Raw genomic sequence first — 20,823 nt, 5'->3', positions numbered from 1 at the left:
TTCAAGTTTACGGCTAATAAAAAGCCACAACTGTTAAATTGTATTATCCTCAACTCATACTGAGGACCAACCCTTCCAAATTTTCATTGAAATAACTACAATTGTCTCTGAGTTAGCTACAAAGCAATACTACTTGCAGTATCATATCTAGTGAAACTCGCACAATACTCTGTGTTACATAGAGGTCCGAGAAATGATCTCCGATTGGCAGGTTTTACTAAATGTGTAAAAAGGATGTTAGGACATCAAGAAACCAAAAGAAAGATAATATGGTATTGATGTTGTTTGGTTCATCAAATCTAAAAAAAAAAAAAACAGACTTGAAAGAGAACAATAAACCTCGGCTGTTTGTTTTTAAACCTAGACGTGGCAAGCGAAGCATACGTATTAACCTATTATGAAGCTTTTGAAATAATAAATATTATCCAATTGAGATAAAGTTTGTATGGTTGCCAAGAGAGTGAACTAAGCTTCTCAAATATCAGGTTTTGAACGGTTTGAGTGCTGATACCATAATTGTACAGAACACCAAAAACTCCAAAGAATGTGGTCACATAATTTTATACAATCGATATTTAAAATTTTAGCATATTAAACAATTGCTTATTTTACTGTATGTCATAATCATGTATTTCTTAAATTGACTTCTGTGATCTAATTAAAATTTTCTAGTAGAAAGTGCACGCTGTATAACATCAGCTTGTTTACGAAGCAACAGCTGGCAACTTGCAGTTGGTGTATAATAACAACAAGACACCCGAATTTTCAAAAAAAATATGTATATATAATGTTTAAGTTATATAAAATATACATTTCTGAAAACAGCACAAAATTGGAATAAAATGTATATTTTTGACTTCTTTACAAACTTTATAAAATTTGTAAACTTTATATATTTATATAAAACGGAATTTGGGGATGAATAAAAAATGTATTTTCAAAAGCATTTGAAAAATAAGGTTGAAATAAAAAAAAATAATTAACAAAACATATGTTTCCATGTTTTTTGTGAAATATTTATGTGTAATATGTTACATTTGGAGTATTGGCTCGAATGAGCTTTGGAAAAATACATTAACACGTACATAAAATACTATGTTAAGATATATGATACCAGAATTTTTATTGCCATTAACCACAATTACAACCATGCAATAGAAAAAGACAACACATTTTATAGCATTTTAATTTTATAATTCAGAAGCCCCTTTAATGGAAGAAGAGAAACGATTAATAATATCCAAGTAAATACAAGTAGGAAAAAAAGAATGCCACTTTAAAATTTTTAAAAGTTTGCTTGCCACTTCTAGGGTTAACTACTTTAAAGAGAGGCAAACACCTTTAATTGATGGTTAAGAGAAATTAGATTAAGATATCTGCTTGAATTAATTTACGATGCCTACTAACCCACCACTGTCACTGGTATCTATTCCTTACTTCTCCCTCTTTAGTGGTTTCCGCAGGCATCCTAGCCTCAAGCTGCTTGAAGCCTCTGCAACTTTCATCTTGCCTATGTACCAATTGGACAAACATACAATTCACTTTCAACAAACAAACATTAATGTTGGAAAGCACTTTCTTACCTTTCAATCTTATACATTTTGATTCTGTTGACTCGACTAAAATACAATTCACTAATTAAGGTCTAAATAAAATCTACGACTGGAATGGATTATCACTAGCTAAAACTCTAAAACAAGTAACAAGTTACCAATTTCAGCACCTTCCTAGTACGAGTCTCAAATTTAAGTGAGAATTTTGTTTCCATTGCCGACGTACTAGTGACGTAAACGTCTGGATAGGAATGTGGGAACGGCTTATTTTGGTCACCATTGCAGCCAGACAGACAGACGTTATATTGCAGAGAGCATTAACTTTAGTAGGAGTAAAATTCATTTGAGTAAATACAGGTAACCACATCACCCTTGGGTACATTAAAAAACAATATATTTCATTTGAGTTTTTCATTCATATGACATGTTTAAATGCACATTAAATGCTGGAGTAAATTGGAATGACCTTAAGATTTAAAATGTTTTGATTGCAATTTTTTACTGACCAGTTAGTGACTGTGATGTACAGTTAACATCATTCAGACACTGTATTACGACGTTTGTACCTTAATTTCATACTGTCCAAAATCGTACGATGAACTTTTATGAAAGAGCTGCGTAATACATAGTTACACATTGAATAGACAACAAAATTGTAAATTTGTAAGGAAATGGATGGTTTCATTCAAGTATCTACGCATTTACAATACAAGTGGCAAAACTGAAATGGTGAAATAATTATTTCATCTTTGTGGATCTAAATGTGGAAATATATTGTACTAACCAACTGATTTCTTTACCTTTATAATCAGTATGAAATTAAATGTCTCTGCCACAACATTTTGGATAAAATGGAACAACGTATGCAGTAGCTGTACGGTACAGAATGAGAAAAAAATCTAACTTATTTTTTAAATGTCTTTAGTCTACATATTTCACAAGGTACCAGTAGAATCTTTATTTCTTCCAACATCGTTTTGAGAAGATCAGATTGTTTCTTTATCCTACAGCATATGGTAATATGTACCAAAATATGGTATATATTCATGGATATAGAAAGCATTTTTCATCATACTTTTATGTTTAGTTTGGGACCTTAACACTTGAACGGTTGAGAATTTTCAAATTTTTTTGGGATATGTAGTAACGCTGTCTGAGGACATTGCTAGGAAATAAAAAATTTCCTATCTTTCTTCCCCAAAATGGAGGGTGGAGAACAACTCAAAAATTTAAAATGAGAAGCAATTGAGTGATATCTCAAAAAGTACTGATGGTACAAAACCAATTTGTGACCACTCTATTCAAAATATTTTAACCTTCCTTGAAAACGCGTGTTTGGAGGAGTGAGTAAAACATTTTTAACAGTAACCCCATCAAGTGACACATTTGTTTAAAATGCCTTGATAAAAGAAAAGTGAAAAATGGAGGACTCTAAGTAGTCTCCTTTCAACACGGTTTTCAATTGAAGTTGGAATTTACCTTTGTTCAAACGATAACTATTTTGGACAGAATGGTCAGAAATAGATTGTCTTGGTGTTGGTTGTTAATTTAAGATATTACTCAACAAGACATTCCATTACAAATATTTAGTTCCCCACCAACCATTTTGGGAAAGAGAGTAGAAATCTTTAAATCCACGAAAGAAATCTTTGATTTACATTTCCAACAGCTATCCGTTACTTCCATCATTGGTAAATCTCATAATTTTGTTGTTGGCTAACTCCAATGGTACCACATTCTGCCAAAAGCTGATTTGTCAAGGTCAGAATTTATAAATTCAAATGGTCCATAATCTAAATTGAAGGTGGTTGATGTATTGCTGTGATGAAATTCCAAATTAGGCTTTTTCCCCCAAAAATGTTTTATATCGCACATGTTATGTTCTATGGCTTTTGATGAAATGAACAGAGAAAGGCACAATAATTTCATGTGGAACATTTTGAAATCCGAAAATCTCAGAGAATGTCTTGCCTCAATTTACAATAACGCAATATACATTACTGAGTACCTATAGTAGAGATGAAAGCCGCAAGCTATGGAAACACATTCTCATTTATATTTGAACTACCTTGCAATAACCTACAGGGTAATACGGTGCTGAAACGTTAGAACTACGTAACAATTCCAACAAAAATGGCAAGGAAGGCACATGTGGACTAACAGTGATTCTAGTATGTCTACTATTTCTTCTTCTTCTCTTCAACAACCTTTGGCTGCGTACTTGGGTAGATGACAAATAGTGACAGCTGAATTAAACAAAGCAGCAGAGCTACAATGTTTTGCACCTATAAAAACAGTAAATAATAATATTTGATATAGCAGTAAAGTGTAATTGTGGCTATTTCATATTGCTTTCTTATTTTATTTTGAGTAGGCAATCACTTTCCAAAAGGAAATAGATACTAATTTTTCTTTTTATTCTTAATTAAACTCTGAATATAAATTTTATTTCTCTTAAAAATTATACACACATTATGTTTTTTTTTATAAAAACTGGTAGTTAAAATTAATGTCTGTCTAATTTTAAAGATTTCAGAATGATGGGTGTTTAGTTTGCAACACATACCTTTTCCTAAGGTATATTAGATTATAATTATTGTTCAGGTAAACGGTTTCAGGTATCGTGCAATTATATTTCTAACTATCAATTTCAAATGCCAATATAACAGCCTGGTAGTCAATGAATTTTGCCCAGGAAATCATAATGAGCAGCAAAAACTACCAAAAAACTCACTTAGCAAGTGTTAAGGTGGCAACAGAGTCAAAATACTTAAGAGTGGTAATAGATACCACAGTAGTAAATATCAATTTACTTATTAGTTTAATGCCACTATTAAAATTTTCCATCAATTTGTAATAAAGAATTTTCTCCGTTGAAATTCCTTTGAGAAAAGACTAACAAAACCATATAGATAGTCATATCTAATTGTTCTCAGAAAACAGAACATAATTAGGTACATATGAGGGAAGTAACTCCTTTAAAAGAGCATTGGCAACACTGATTATCGAACCAGTGGCTCTGAATTCCCTCTTGAGTGTCACACTTGTGGTTTTCCTCGTAAGATTTTTATAAAATGGGCAACTAAGATTTGACGTTGCCCATTTAAGGAATTCCTATATCAATGATTAAACATATCTTATAAAAAAATACAGTTGAACAACATAATATTCAAAGCTCTAAATATTAAAATTATCATGTGAATCACTAACATTACAGTTGTTAAGGTCGTTTACAGATGTAAATATGATACTTATGTGCAAAGAATTGTCAACGTAGCCTCCATATTTTTGTGCTCACCTGCATGAAAACATTCTCAATGATGATCGCATATAGGAGCCACAAAGTCGACACCACTGTCCCTGCAGCTATCATCGGAAACGGTAAACTCTCTGTGCTCTTGTTCTTGATTATCTCCCCCTATAAAACATAAATTCACATAATTTTCCCTCCAAAACTGCTGATTGCATACAAAAAACCCAAGGTCCATACAGCAAATTTATTTTGTGTTAACGTTACTAGTTAACACACAAAACGTTCACAGAGTTAAATTTTAGACAAATTTTGTCCAATGTTTCGGTGCAGACCTTTCAAACACGGCTGATATCGGTCAAACTAGAGGGAACAAAGCTCAAATTTGATACCACAACCAAATTGAGAAGTATTATGCTCTATAATTAGGCTCTCATAAAATTCTGCTTTAACTCTAACAATTTAGTTACAAAATGGCGTCAAAGTCAAAATTTCTCTCAATTTTCACAAAAATACTTGCTGAGGAGAGCCGACTCTACAATCAGCTGACTGTATTTCAGTTTGTGTACAATTCTGTTGTTACATCTGATGCAATTATGTTGTAACCTAAATTTTTAGAAAAAATAAACTAACTGGACTAAAACTGCGAGAGAAGAGAGAGAATCAAGACCGTGATTGGTGCGAGCTCTGCTGAACAGTAATCAATATGACTTTTTAGTACTTTTAATCTCCCTGGTCCTATTCACTTAAGAGACACAACTCCCACCTGAAAAGAACCCCTTATTCTCTAACCTGGTAATCTTTCCCCCTGGGAACCTCTCAGGTATGTAATATACAGCTTTTTCTAACTCTCTGTGGTACTATAATTACTATACAGAGTCCAATCCATTTCCTGATACGTTAGAAAATTGTAATTTAGACTGTGTAATTGCTGAAAAAGGCCCAACAGGTGTTGATTTTCATATTTCAAACTGCTGTACAGAATTCATAATGACTGACCTGGACATCTTTTTTTCAAAGTTCAGTACCGTAAAAACACAGGAATGAGTAGATCATGCAAGCCATTCGTTAAAGACTGATAGCAACCAAACTAGACGCGTCTTAGCACAAATCTTATGCCAGTATCGCTTTTGTAGAAAAAATAGTTAATTTGCTACATAAAAAGTTCAGTCACTTTTTGCTGTATCACCAACAGTTAAGCTACAAAACACCTTTAAAGTCAAAATTTAATTTAATCCAGAAAAGTAAACACTATGGTAAAACTCACTTATCACCTAAATCTTTTTACCCACGAATTTTGCAAACACCCTATATATGGGGTTGGGTGCAACTGTTCGTCTATATTACAAAGGATTTTTTAATCTTTCCTGTTCAATATTAAAAAAGCAACTGCAATAGAAAATTAAAAATAACCGTATAGATACAGAAGTAACCAAGTTGAACAATAAAATATTTGACAACACAGTCAATTAAGCCATTTACAAAACAAGATGAACTTTTTTTAATACAAATCTTATGTCCAAACACAACATACTATAGCTAAAAAGTAAAGCAATAAGAGTAAAAAGAAGTTGGATGAAAAGAAAATGTACAAAATAAAAAATTATGAAATACAACAAACAAAGAAGCAGTGACGACAGATCTCCACCAAGGTTCTTTTCACATAAAACACTAGTACTCAAAAAGGTAAAACAACTGTGTTCACTTACCAGGGAGAAGAGAGGGGCTCCTATGAGGGCCAGCATCAGCACAGTAACAATCATTCCGAACCTGAACTCCACAAGATCCTGCTTCTCCCAGAGAGCGTAGCCGACCAGTACGGCTGTTACTGCGGACACCTTCCCCACAGACGACAAGAACTCTGTCTGGAACCCAGAGTTATGTTATATATGTAACCTGAACTCCACAAGATCCTGCTTCTCCCAGAGAGCGTAGCCGACCAGTACGGCTGTTACTGCGGACACTTTCCCCACAGAAGACAAGATCTTGCTTCTCCTAGAGCGTAGCCGACCAGTACGGCTCTGTCTGGAACCCAGAATTATGTTATAAAAGTAATCTGAACTCCACCAGATTCTGCTTCTCCCAGAGAGTGTAGCCGACCAGTACAGTTGTTACTGCGGACACCTTCCCCACAGACGACAAGAACTCTATCTGGAACCCAACTGTCTGGATGTTATAACTCAACTGCATACACTTCTCCAGCATCTAAGTCAGTCACTGATGCTATTGTCAATCTGAAGACAATCATTCAAATCTTCCAAACAATTTATAATGATCAACCTCTCATAGGCCTACTACAACATAATCAATATGTTATAATACTGTAATTATTCTATAAACTGAAAATGAGTTAACAGGAAAACAAAATACGCTAAAAGATTCAACAAAATTATCTATTCTCAAAAAAAATTGAGTCCCTCCACTCTGTAAAATTGACCTAGATAACCCAACAATCTGGATGAGGTCCGGATAAATGAGGTTTTACTGTATTTATATTACGTTATTACCCCAGAAAAATCTTAGCTATGTGGGTATCATTATGTCGAGAATTAATACACTTAACTCTAAAAGAAGATAACAAGTGTCTATGAAATTTGATTGAATTGTGTGCAATATTGATATGGATTGATGAACATTAAAGATTAATACGATTATACAGACCAATCGATAACTGAAGAGGCCTTCATCAATCAATCGTCAATATTATCTTGATTAGTCCTCAGTTTATATACAAGTCATCAAAACAAAATGTTCTACACTTGAAAAGAGCTGTGATAAGATTAGATTTTTAACTTTATAATTTGATTAAAATAGTTTAATAAACAAACTAAATTTGATGGCAAAATAATAAAGAAAACAAAATAAGTGTGGGGAAATATTTATAATTTATATTATATACCCATTTCAAAAACACAAATAATTATTCTTTTGTTAAGTAGTCATACAGACAGACGTTTAGATTTTTATTACACTCCATTATTGAGTGTTTTGGTTGCTAAATTTAGCGATGAAATGAATAATAATTTAGTTTCAGTTAATACTATTATAATGTAAAAAAACTACTGTAAATGAGAAAATCATGTGCACTCCGATAAAAAAAACTCAAGAAATATGAAAGTTAAAATTCCTTCTGCTTTGATTGCTACAGCCATGTTTGCGATATATAATACCGTTTCTTTGTTCAATGTCGAATAGCTTAAAAGTTTTAATCAATAAATGTCCCAAACTGAGAACAGAAAAAGAAACCAGTCACTACACTACATATATTTTCTTCTAACAAAAATAAACATACCATATTGCAAATACTATGAATTTTTGTACGTTTTAGCATACTTCTTCAGACATAACGTATGTCTTAGCATACTTCTTCAGACATAACGCAAGTCTTAGCGTGCTTCTTCAGACATAACGTATGTCTTAGCATACTTCTTCAGACATAACGCAAGTCTTAGCGTGCTTCTTCAGACATAACATACGTCTTAGCGTACTTCTTCAGACATAACATACGTCTTAGTGCACTTCTTCAGACATAACGTATGTCTTAGCATATTTCTTCAGGCAACGAGTTTACCAATATTTGGTTTTTATTTTTGTTATAAGAGAATTCATATATATATATATATATATAAAATCTTGAGTCACGATGTATGTTGCCAATAAACTCCAAAACGACTGAACCAATTTCAATCAAATTTCACATGTATCCGTAATTTAGTCTAACTTAGAAGATAGGATAGTTATTATCTGAATTATTCGCTTATGTCGTGAATATAAACGAATAAAATGAAGAAAAGTTTTCAAAGCGCCTGCACATTATAACCTGCAATTACGAGATAGATACGTATATTAAACAGTGAAACACTATTTGAAGGCGCTAAGTTATGATGTATAATTGTCTAAACTAAATTTTTGGTTGAACTTAAAGGTTGAGTGGTAGACCACTTTGTAATAAAATACATTATGCATGTACAATACATTTTTGACATATTTTCTTGATCGTGACATCAAGGTAAAATCTACATCGGGGTTGGAAATATAATTTACTTCAACCAGAAATGCTCATACGCGGGCAAAACTTACGAAAAGCGTGCGAAGCCGCGGGACATATATCATCATCAAAATCGGTCCAGTCGTTTAGGAGTTCAGTCACTTACACACGAACACAAGATATATATATTTTGTCTGTGTGTTGAAGGGGATTCGAGAATGGTTTATATTCACAATTTGGTCCTATTTAAATAGTCTATTTAATTACATTTTTATTTACAAATTGTTGTTGCTATTGGAGTGTTTTACATTGCATTCGGCAGATTGCGCTACGACACGTAATATAAATTTAACTGATACTTAACATCTGTTAAACACTTTCAGCTGAAGTTCATCAAAGAGGCAGAAACATGCGTTTACATTTAAATTTTAGTGTATGGCCTTTTTACTGTAGTTATTGAAAAGCAAATGGAGATAACATACTCTTGCCCTAATACTTTAAGCATATACACCCCTAATACATATTTAGTGATCGATAAAAATATCAAAATGACTTAATCATCAAAATTTAACCTAAGTTAGAACCCGAAACCAACATATGAGACAGTTGTTTTGGTTAGTGCAACAGCATAAAGCAATTGTGGAACTGTAAATAGATTAGACCGGGGGTGAATTTAAACGACCAGAACAGACTCATATCGACCGCAGCAACTTTTTAGTTGGACGATACACTTTCGTCATTGGGGTAAAACGGCTAACTCTTATTGTTACTGAAATCGTAGGAGCACTTCAGTAAATTATCATGGAATGTTGGAGGGAATACGAATCTTATAAAAACTGTTTCTTTTTACGACTTCAGGACCCCAAATTCTTTAAACTTAAATCTAAAATAGATTAGGAAATTGGAATAGATTTGAATGACTATCGATTATCTCAGGAGTGTTTATTATGTCATAGATAAAGAATACATGAATATATATACTGTCCGAGTTTTCAACATGAAAATGCGTGCGAAGCCGCGGGTAACTGCTAGTATATATATATATATATATATATATATATAATAATATAATTTATCATTTAGGAACAAGAAGCTGAGATTCACATTTAGCCTAAAAAAGATATTTGCGTTTGCTTCCGGAATAGCAGGATGTCCATGACGGGTAACCCTGGGAGTAGGTGCCACCCTCTCGAAGTTCCAAAAGGAGTAATAGCAAACACAAGAAGGGGAGGCCAGCTCCGTAACTGCCTCTCGCTCACATGCACACTAGCAACAGCCTTAACACTAAGGGAGCTCCACCCACTCCCCAACAGTCATCCTCTGCAGTAGACTAGACCTGTTGATCCACCCCAATATCTCAACACGTGCGGTTAGTGATGTGCCATAGGGTTGCCCAGATTTAAGTGACACATCGGTCTTTGCTGTACCGAACGTAGGTTTAATTCGAAGATATAACAACCAGCCAGAAGTGATCTTTCTTCCGGAAGCACTGAATGCATATGAAAATAATATTTTCTACTGAAAAACTGAGTTGCATAGTGCTATAAATATAGCCAATGAGTTGTTAATTTGATTCCAGTCAGTCAAGAAACAGAAGACCCTAGGTTTTACAAGGGCTTCACACATGTTACCTATTTTGTCAAAATAGGAGTAGAATATTGGCAAGTCTACATCTTAATAGGGTAATACCTAATAGCATCACCAGATAATAAGAACTTATGACGCAAACATTTTTTAACCCTATGTTGTAATATTTAAAATGGCTTTCATAGACAAACCCCCCTGAGTGTTAAATTTGATAGTGATTTGTAAAATTACAATAATAATTCCTAGAAATCAACAAGCTTTACTAGGAAGATCTGGATAGCAGTGACAACTGACGTGGCTCTTAGTGTTTTATCAGTTTCAGGCAGTAATGAGTGAAGTAATGGGCTTCAGATGAACCACAAGAGTAATTATCTTATCTTACTCTGATAGCTAGCCTATTGGTAAAACATAATTAGAATTAACTCTACAAAGTATCTATCAACACTTTTAAATTTTTTTTCCCACTTGATATAAAAACTTGATAATAAATTGGTTTACTAACAAAACATAAATTCTTTAGGTATATTGCACGCTTTAGACTATAAACTGCAATAGAAAACTATGGTAACATTTTTAATTCTCTTATTTCCAGGTTTAATAACACAGGTTGCATAATAATGATAAAATATACGCATCTAACACTTTGAGTACTGTAGCTATTTTGCTATGTGGTAAATTGCCGGTCTGAATTTGGTATATTTGCAAGCTTTAAAAAGTTGTTTAATAATCACTAGTCAGATATTCATTTTCTATTTTGTAATAAAATGAAGAATATAATACTTTTTCTGGTCAAAATAAAACACAATGTATTAATATGAATATTTTTCGAAATATTTTTAAGCTTTTGAGTTTTATTCAAAATTGCCGATATGTATTATTTTGTACGTATACAACATGAAAGACCATGAAGTTATAAACAAAATTCATGAACATTTTTCCGAATAACAACAAACATAAAAAACGATTTATAAAAAACACTACCACTTGATCACCAAATGTTGAGCTAATACTCTCGTCTTAAGCGTGTAAAGACGATTTTCATTGCTTGTAAAATATTCTTCACTAATTGTTACAAATAAAACACATCAGATAAAGCATAAAATAACGCTACGTATGCAATAAACTAATGTCAACAATAGATCGGCAAACATTTATGCACTTGGTAACAATACTGGAAACAATAAAACAAACAAAAGCTCATTGTCTATGGAAATATCCACATATCAATAGTGATATTGCTACACTAATAAATGTAAACTGTACACTGACTTTTAATTTATTTTAACATCAAAACACAGTTACGGGATGAAGTAAACCGTGTGTAATCCGCATCTGATAAATTCATTTCTAGTATTTCCAGGTCTTTTCCAAAGATAAGGAGCACACACATATACATGTTTTGTTGAACTTTGTCAAACATTCAAAAAGGTACAGAATGAAGAGAATAATGCCTGTGACACAGCCTTGTGGTACACCTCATACAATAGACTAAAATGTCCTGAAAAATTGACTAATTATAACCAAACTCATTCTATTAATATTTTACACACATGCATCTTTGCCAAAATCAATGCAAACATCCATTCCTATAGAGGCTAGCTAGGTTAATTGCTTCCTCAATGGGTTAAAAGAATACACAAGTGTTAGAAATGACAATTTACCTTTTCAGTTGTGTACATGTAGAAGCAAATGGAATAAGCCACATTGAGTACAAATCCAAATATGTTGACCGGGATCATGGCTGGGTCATCAATGATGATACCGTACTGAAGGAAGAGAACTGACCTACATCGACAAAACAGATAAAAATCAATGTGTGTTTAGACTTATACACATCTTGAACTCACAATAGGTATTGGAATGTGATGTAGAACGTTGCTTAACTAATAGTTTGTAATACTTACATGGCCATTCCACCGATGAAGGGCATCGGATCCATTCCCTTCGCACTGCCATTTTTCACAATCTTCTTGCAAACAAAACTGAAAAATAAATTAATCTTACTCAACTGTTGCATTCTATTTATTTACTTAATATAGAGTTTATGATGATAAACTTAATCAGTACAAAAATAATTTGCATCAACATTTTCCTTTGTTCTCTTATAACTAAAAGCTGATAAATTGCATTTAGTCCTAAAAGGATCTTTGCACTGTTTCCGGAGTGACAGGATATTCTGGATGGGCAAGGTTGGGTGTTGATCCATGAGGAAGGATTTTGGGTATTAATCTCTGTATCCTTGGAAGAAGGGGAAGCCAGGGGGTGGCTTGCCCTTATGTCTAGTCTAGCAACAGCTCTTAATACTTAGACAGCCTTACCAACTCCAGCAGTAGACTAGATCTATCGATCTACCCTTGCAGCAAATAGTAAAATTGCAGATAACTCAGTTTCTCCGACATGCTTTGAAATCGTGTTTTAAATATTTTGGTATATTGAACTGTGCTCTTGAGCTTCATTGTCGCTGGCTTTTTTTGGATCTACTCAGACGGTTGTTGATTCCAGAAGTCAAGTCTGTGACAGTGTCAATTTTCAGACGCTGCACTAAACGGAAGGTGAAATAAAGTTGAACTGAACCTACACATTGAATCAACCTTTCCCACCATAGCTACATTATGTCTATTTATGTTCAGTTATGTATGTGTATTCAGATTGCAATCTTGCTGTCTGAGTGGATCTTACAAAAACTACTTTTGAAAAACTAATTAGGAAAAGTGTTGGATTTGTTATGGTATAAATAAAATTTGTCAACTGACAGGAAAGTTTTGCAGGATGTGACTTAGAGGGGCATCTACCAATTTAAAAATATAATTAAGCTTCTTCACTGCCTAGTATGATAATCCTTTGAAAAGTTTCATCATTATTTTTAAACTACAGAGGCATTAACCTCTTGATTGATCAATGGCAAATATATAAAACTATTTTGGAGGGGGCTGGCACAATGGTTAGTTTAGGAGATCTAAAGACAAGGTCTTGGGGGAAATCTTCCCCCAAGAAATTGTTAAGCTTAAGAGACTTAAATTTTAATTTTTGTCTTTCGAAATTTTTTGGGGGGGGGGAGGGCTTGAACCCTATGAGTCCCTTCTTATATATATATATATATATATATATATATATATATATATATATATATATATATAATACGAAATATGCCTTTATTAACAGACGGAGTTAGGGCTATTTAGCCCTCTCTACCACTCAAACTCAAATATCCATGTTATTGATATTCAGGTCATTTATTTGGCAGACCTGGTTGGTGGTGTGGACAAGTGGATTAAAAAGAATTGTTACTTCATTTGTCTGCTGATCTACTCCAATACCACCTTTCTTATCGCAATGCATTCCAAGTACCCAAAGTTCCATAGTTGAAATGAATTTTCTATCCAGTTAGAGTACAATACCCCACAAAGGAGAAATCCTTAACCCTCTGAGCCCTAGGTTGCACTCAAGTGAAGAGAATTTGCATTTTCTGTACAATAAAATCCATCTGGAGTCTAAAAAGTTACGTGACAACATTTGACTGACTACATTATGCAATATTAACCCTTTCGATCCCAGATCAGATCTAGTGCACAGAAGAAACCCAGAGGGTTGACTGCTTTGCTGGGCCTTATAATCCCACCAATTTCACTTCCAAAACCTTAATCGCTGTCATATGTTTTTTGGAAGGTGCATTTATTCTCTGTATAAATTCAGGACAAATATTGTGTGTATTTTAACAACACCTTTAAATCCATTGATAAGATAATGGTAATTTACATTGTACATGGTTTTCTGAGTCTCCAATTAGGCAATTCAGCTCAGCGACATACATAGTTTCTGTTATTAACACCCCATGTATTAGTTATTCTGGATTCAATTTCAAAGGGTGTACACAACAAATATTTAACCCTTTGAGCACCACTTGATTAGAGCCATAGCTTAAATAAATTTGCCAGACTTTGTTTAAATCTCTTGACTCTTTTGTTTATAGAAGGCATGTATAGAATGTGTTGTTTTTAATAAATTAAACGTTCTAATAATATTTTATAAATATATGTCATAAACAACATAACATTTACCACTTTGCATATTTAAAGTTGCAAGTAAATTTAAATTTGCTAGATACAAATTGAATTGGAATTCTGTTAATTAATCAAATTATAACATTTTCTGAGAATGCGGATTTGACAGAATGAACGTATTATGTTATACTAATCTTAATTGTCACGGTTTTTCAAACTTTATGACTTGAACGTCATACATTTTAAATACAAACATTTAAGCAAATTTCCCAATCATATTTTGAATCATCGCTAGACAGGAGTGAGTTATTAAACTAAACTAAAATCCTAGAAAGTTATCAAGACTTTCTACTTACTTTATCTAGAATTTAATCTGCATAGGGCATCTAAAATGCTATACAGATGTATAGATCTAGTAGCATATCATTTTAAGAATCTTTATGAAAAGAGAATAATTATAAAAATAATAAATCAATTTTGGCAACACTAACAAAATTTATTGTTCTTTCAAGATGTTCAAAATTAAATTTAATGGTGAACAAGCCATACTAATTAGCAAACACTGTTTATAGAAATATTCTTGTTAGAAATAAATTCACAACATTGTAGATCTTTTAAAATTTCAGTAAATTTAAGGGCTTGAGATATATAACTGTTTTTAGGTCTATCTCACTATAGTAGATTCATTTTTAGTAACATTAAAAAAATATACATACAAACGTGTGAATTACCGTGCGTACGCTTAAAAGAGCCACTGTGGCATAAAAAATGCTATTCGAGTTCAATGAAAAGTGCAGTGGAGTGCTCCACGTGTACAAGTTGCTAAAAACACAAACCGTCACATAAGTAGTGCAAGCAGACTACCAAACTTACAGAGGAGAGAGAAACTGTCCGATAGTAGTAACTGCCGCTGCGGTACCGACCAGCTCCTTATATTGTGCCAGGACCATTGTGCTGGAACAGTCAATGCCGTTTTAAGTGCTATTATAATTGCAATTCTATTTTGTATACTTTGACATTGGATTATAAACCTTCTACCGATGAGAGAAACACTTGGAAAGTAACACACAGTTACCACTCGGCTAATGATCCAAAGAAAGGCTAGTCCCTATTTTACATAAGTCGAACTTGAGACTAAATAACCAGTAAAGTGGCTTACATTTACTTTTTCTAGTGTTAAAAAATGTAATATACGGTCCTTAACCCTACATCTTTTCACCTACTTTCTCTGTGCTGACAAGCTGATTTTTAAAGGTATCCTTAAACTGCTTTAAGACATAAGTTGTTTTAAACCAAAAACATACTTGTTATATTATTTGGTTTTCTTTATAGCATGAAATGAAGAATTTGGTTATGATGAAACAGAAACTAAAATTTTCTTGAAAAAAGATAAATATAACAAACAATACACAGTGTTGGGATGGCTAGTTCCTGCCAAAAAAACGGTTTAACGTAAATTAAAAGAGCCAAATAATGGCAAATTTATCTATAAACAAAGAAATGTTAATTATTTTTGATACTATAGTGAAAGTTTTTATTATGTAATCCCAACATTAGTTATAATGTATAGTAAAAGTACAATACATTAATGTTTTACTGGATCTTTGTTTGTATTAAAAAATATTTGAAATAAAATTTAAAACCTATAAATTTACTTGTAAAAACATTATAAAAATGATATTATCTTATAGCAGATAATTTACTATTTGACTAATATAAAACCTTTTTTAAATACTTTTATTTTAATCCATATCAAGGTTGAAATATTGAACTAATATATAAATACAATGGTCGGCACCAACTACAATAAACTTTTATGATTTAATTTACTACGAACACTCAGATAACTACAATAAACTCTTATGATTTAATTTATTACGAACACTCAGATAATAACTATTTTAGATTAATATTTGAATTAAACATTTAATATATGTAGCAACGCATAACACATAGACTAGATTCTAATTAATGGCCAGTATGAGGGTTAAATACACTATAAAAAGTTTTTAGACACAAAAAAATTAGCAAAACGTTTCTTAAGATTGTATAATGTGTTTTAAGTTTTATAAGAATATCATTAATAGTAGTTAATAAAATATTTCTCAATGTGGAAAAAAAAAATTATTTCCAGAAAACTGCTATGAAACACATACAGTACTGAGAGAAAAAAAATGTTTATAAAACATTTAGATCAAAATTGAGAAAACTTACCATTTAGCTTATTTTTGCTGAGTGCAGAGAAAAGTTTAAAGGTGTAGAAGAATATTGCAAGCTTTAATAAAAATGTATATTGCTTATATTTGTGTTCAAAAACATTATAGCCAAAAGAAAAATGTTTTTACATAAAAAATCATTTTTAGCCTCCTATCTCTCCCTCACTTAGTTTAAAGTAAGCTATGGAGACTATTCATTCAGTTACTTGGTGTAAAAATGAGAGACAAAATTAACGATTCAATCAAAAGTGTAACATTTAATATGTGATACACTTTTTAATAAAAACATAGTCTATTAAAAATTACATGCAAATTCATGAAATTTTGGAGGAAAGGAATAAATCACCAATTTAAGTACCAAGATAGGGACAGACTAGCCTCCTTCTCGTTTCCTTTTTGGAGGCAGAAAACAAGGACTGATCGACTTAATGACATGTAATTTTCACAGTAAGTTATATAAAGTCTGTTATTTCTAATAATGGAGTTTTTTTTTACATTCCAGGTAAGAAAAACTATTCCAAATGATCTCTTGTTCTCTGCCCCCCCCCCCACCACCATCCAGCTCACTGCACTACGTTACAGATTTCTCAGTAACTTATACCAGGAAAGCGTTATCAGAACTGGTCCCATTCCTAGCCTCATTGCTTGCACGAAATTGCCTCCGCGTTAGGTTAGAGTAAAATAATATTGGAAAGATATTATGAGAACACCAAATCATTCAGCCAAGCTGTTACTGAAATAACAGGTAGTTGCTGGTAACACTTTATGCTGGTAATAGGTTACCAGTGAATAACCCTGTTACTAACACTAACACATTATAAACCGCCAATCTCTAATGACCACCATGTACAACGGTGATGTACATGTATTATGGGTACGGTCCAATAAGCGGACCCGGTTTTTTATATCGAAGAATATAATCATCGATACCTAATATTCGCATATCGAATCATAGACTATCAATCGATATAAAAGTAATAACAATCATATGTTTAAATTAAAATGTGAATTTAATGATAACAAATAATAAATGAACATAACCAAAATCAGGGAAACTAATAACTTTAACTAAATGAAATAGAACGAAAACGTTTTTACTAAAGTTGTGTCCACCATTACCTTCTTTTTTTGCATCTGAAGACGACCATGTTAGCTCCTCTGACAGTTACATTTGTTACCTTTCCACAAATATCACATAATGGATTCTTAGGTACTAACCCAAACATCCTGAAGCCATAAAAAACATATTTTGTCGTCTTTTAAAGCAATTTCGTGAAGCTTCCTAAGATTGACGGCCATTTTAATACACAATGTTACGTGAAATTTAAAATATTACCTTAATTGTATTATTTGAAAGTGTTTACAGCTGTTCATATAGATTATTTAAGTTGTTAAAAATAATTCATCAGTATCGATTGATTATATCGATGGTTATGATTAAGTAATATCGTTTGCCAATTTCGATATAAAAAACCGGGTCCGCTTATTGGACCCTACCCTGTATTATTTATGTCAAAAGGTATTGGACACGTTTATACTTCAAAATATAAAAAAGTAGGCTAGCTAAATGTTACACTGTTTTGTTTGTTACATTTTATAAATAAGCATAGATTTTTTTTTTATTCATCATTAAAGTATTACTTTTTAATAAATAAAAACAGCTCAAACATATTGTAATTTGAAGTACCTAAATCATAATTGGCTTCAGTAGCTATATTGAGGATTCATTATTCATGAATATTGATTATTCCTTGATCATGAGTATAAATGATTCGATTGTCATGGTGGCCACTTATTATGCAATTTGTAATAGTAGATGAGATTATTTGAAAGTCATTTTAATGGCCCAAGTTAAAGAAATCTCACATCAATACCACATCTAAGATTAACATTCTGAAAATTTATTTGTTTGCCTTTAAAAACACTACGCCAATTTAAACTACAGTTTTATCTACATTACCATAAATCTGTCTAAGTTTGTAAAACCACTACTGATGCTTTGTCGACCAGGTGTACCCAATTAGGCACAACACATATTTTATTAAAGCATGTAAAAGACATGAAGTTAAGAGATTGGATACAATAGAACATATTTTACTACAAAGTCAATATATACGCGATCAGGTATAAACAATGACAGTTTTCAAAGATTATGTGTGTCCAATAGGGTAGGCTACACCTCAAAATCATGTGTTGTAGGCTATACTCAGTAAGGGGATATTGTTTTGTCTATTTAATTCTTTAATATTTACTATATTGTGAAGTAATTCATTCATTTCACATGTTTAAAGAACAATATGAAATACAAATTTTTTAATGTAGCATCATTGTTTTTTTTCATCATAAGACGCTCAGGTATATCTTTCGTATCGGGTTTTAATCACATTTTTGATTGAATCAATATATACCGATAATTTAGATAAATCTAAGCACTATAAGCAACTATACTATAATAAGACAATAGCTGTTAGTCAGTGATTATTCTATACTGTGTCTGACTAAGATTCAACCTATTATTTTTGTTATGAACTATATAGAAGAAAATAAGTTTAAACTTATTCCTGATTTCTTTACATTTAACCATTCTTACATAATAAACGAATTAAACTTACCTGTTTACCAATGGAACCAGATAATGAATTCAAGGTTATGTTATGAAACCCAATTGACTGGTGTAGCAAACGCGCCCAGTTACATCAAGCTAACTCAATTCTCTAAATTTGAAAAGGTTCAGTCAAGCATTAAGTTAAGTGGTAAAGTTTAGCCAATCCTGAATCCAATGTATCATGCAACTTTAACAACAAACATATGTTCAATTATTCAACACAGCTGCTTTATAACCATATCATATGATCGTTGATTACAGCTAACAGCTGTGGAATAACAATTTTTCTTTCTTCATTTGTACAGTAAATTGGAAAAGTTGAACAAGTACGTAATATATTATAAAAAGAACATGCTTTTGTTAGCCCCAACACACGGATGTGAAATCCGATATTGAATTGAGAATCTTCTAAAGTGCATGATGCAAAAACACAATAATGTTATAAAATAGCCCCGGAGCCAATAGCCAATTTGCATTGTAAAGCACAAAATTGGGGTTTTCTTAAAGAAATTTTCTCTAAGAAAGAAATCAATCGTCAGCCTGCTAAATATTAAGTAAATGTTAAATAAGCATCAGTTCATCTTATCCAGAACAACAAATGATCAGTATATTTATCTAGTAGTTGGAAGTGATCATTGAGTCTTAAAGATGGTGTTATAACTATTATTTATGTTTCTACCGGGCGGTTGCAAGTGTTTAAGATTCAAAAATATTAATTGAATTAATAATTATAGTTTGGTATTTTTTTTAACAATATCTATATCCTCTCACTTCAACGGCCACCAAAACTAGTGCCGTCCAATATTTAGGCACGTTCTATTCTGTGCTCACGCATAGAGCGGCAAAACCTGGGGGTGGCACTTTTTTATAGTTTATTTTTATGTACATAATAAAATATTTACAAAGCATTATAATAATGATAACTTATTTTATATTACTCATGAATCATGCCATTACAAGCTTGACTGAATGAGGGTGGCACACCGTAACGTATATAGGTTTGTGTATATCAACATATATTGTTCTAGAGGGTATCCGTCATCGCCGCCGCAACTGCAGGATAGAATCAAGGTTCCTAGAGAAAATATAAGTTGCTTAGAATAATCTAATACACTTAGGATCCATAAAATTCTTAATGAATGTATTTACTTGCATACTGCTAAAATGTATATTGCACAATACCCGTTGATTTACATGCCACACACACATTGCTATGAGCTGTGAGGTGCTGGTGCAGAGTCCGCAGGTAATGTCTTCGCTGCTTCCGATTGGATCAATGACAGAAGAATTGTGCAACAAGGATTTCAAAATGTTAGACATGCTTATTCAAGAACGTCTTCAAGGAAAAACAACCAATGAAGATGTATTTAACATTATATTTATTATATAAGATCCTGTCATGTCTAGGTTACAGAAACATCCCAAAAGAGATTCTTAAACTTTCAACACACCCACATATTGAAATGTAAAAGTAAAGTAAAACTTAAGGATAAACCACTGATTCTTAGGTTCAATAAGGAGTGAAATTTATCTGTAACACCAGAAAAGCCATACACTAAATATGCAAGAACAAGTATTTTTATATTTTGTCTGTAAGTTTTATTTTGGTATTGTGCCTCTAAC

At 32.3% G+C, this 20,823-nt stretch overlaps 1 protein-coding gene across 1 annotated transcript; it reads right to left on the bottom strand.

Annotated features, from left to right (window-relative positions):
* Nucleotides 1-912: 912 nt before the first annotated feature.
* Nucleotides 913-19,442, bottom strand: LOC124366260 (sugar transporter SWEET1). The gene is made up of 7 exons (XM_046822656.1): nucleotides 19,208-19,442; nucleotides 15,253-15,333; nucleotides 12,283-12,360; nucleotides 12,040-12,163; nucleotides 6,513-6,668; nucleotides 4,852-4,971; nucleotides 913-3,838 (listed from the first exon to the last, which is right to left on the bottom strand). Exons 2-7 carry the CDS (start codon nucleotides 15,327-15,329, stop codon nucleotides 3,734-3,736), a joined length of 660 nt encoding a protein of 219 aa, XP_046678612.1. The 5' UTR covers nucleotides 15,330-15,333; nucleotides 19,208-19,442; the 3' UTR covers nucleotides 913-3,733.
* Between the last annotated feature and the right edge of the window lie 1,381 nt (nucleotides 19,443-20,823).

Source organism: Homalodisca vitripennis, chromosome 7 (assembly GCF_021130785.1).
Source record: "Homalodisca vitripennis isolate AUS2020 chromosome 7, UT_GWSS_2.1, whole genome shotgun sequence".
NCBI classification, from domain to species: domain Eukaryota; kingdom Metazoa; phylum Arthropoda; class Insecta; order Hemiptera; family Cicadellidae; genus Homalodisca; species Homalodisca vitripennis.
Note: the sequence above shows the minus strand (reverse complement) of the source record. Positions and strands in the feature narration are given on the sequence as shown.

What these genes read in the sequence shown, in the direction of transcription:
- LOC124366260 (XM_046822656.1), bottom strand. Translation starts at nt 15,329, where the DNA reads ATGGTCCTGGCACAATATAAGGAGCTGGTCGGTACCGCAGCGGCAGTT. An exon ending in GGACAGTTTCTCTCTCCTCT is followed by an intron (nt 12,361 to 15,252) that starts GTAAGTTTGGTA and finishes TTTATTTTTCAG; the next exon opens with TTTTGTTTGCAAGAAGATTG. An exon ending in ACATGTACACAACTGAAAAG is followed by an intron (nt 6,669 to 12,039) that starts GTAAATTGTCAT and finishes TCTGGGTTCCAG; the next exon opens with ACAGAGTTCTTGTCGTCTGT.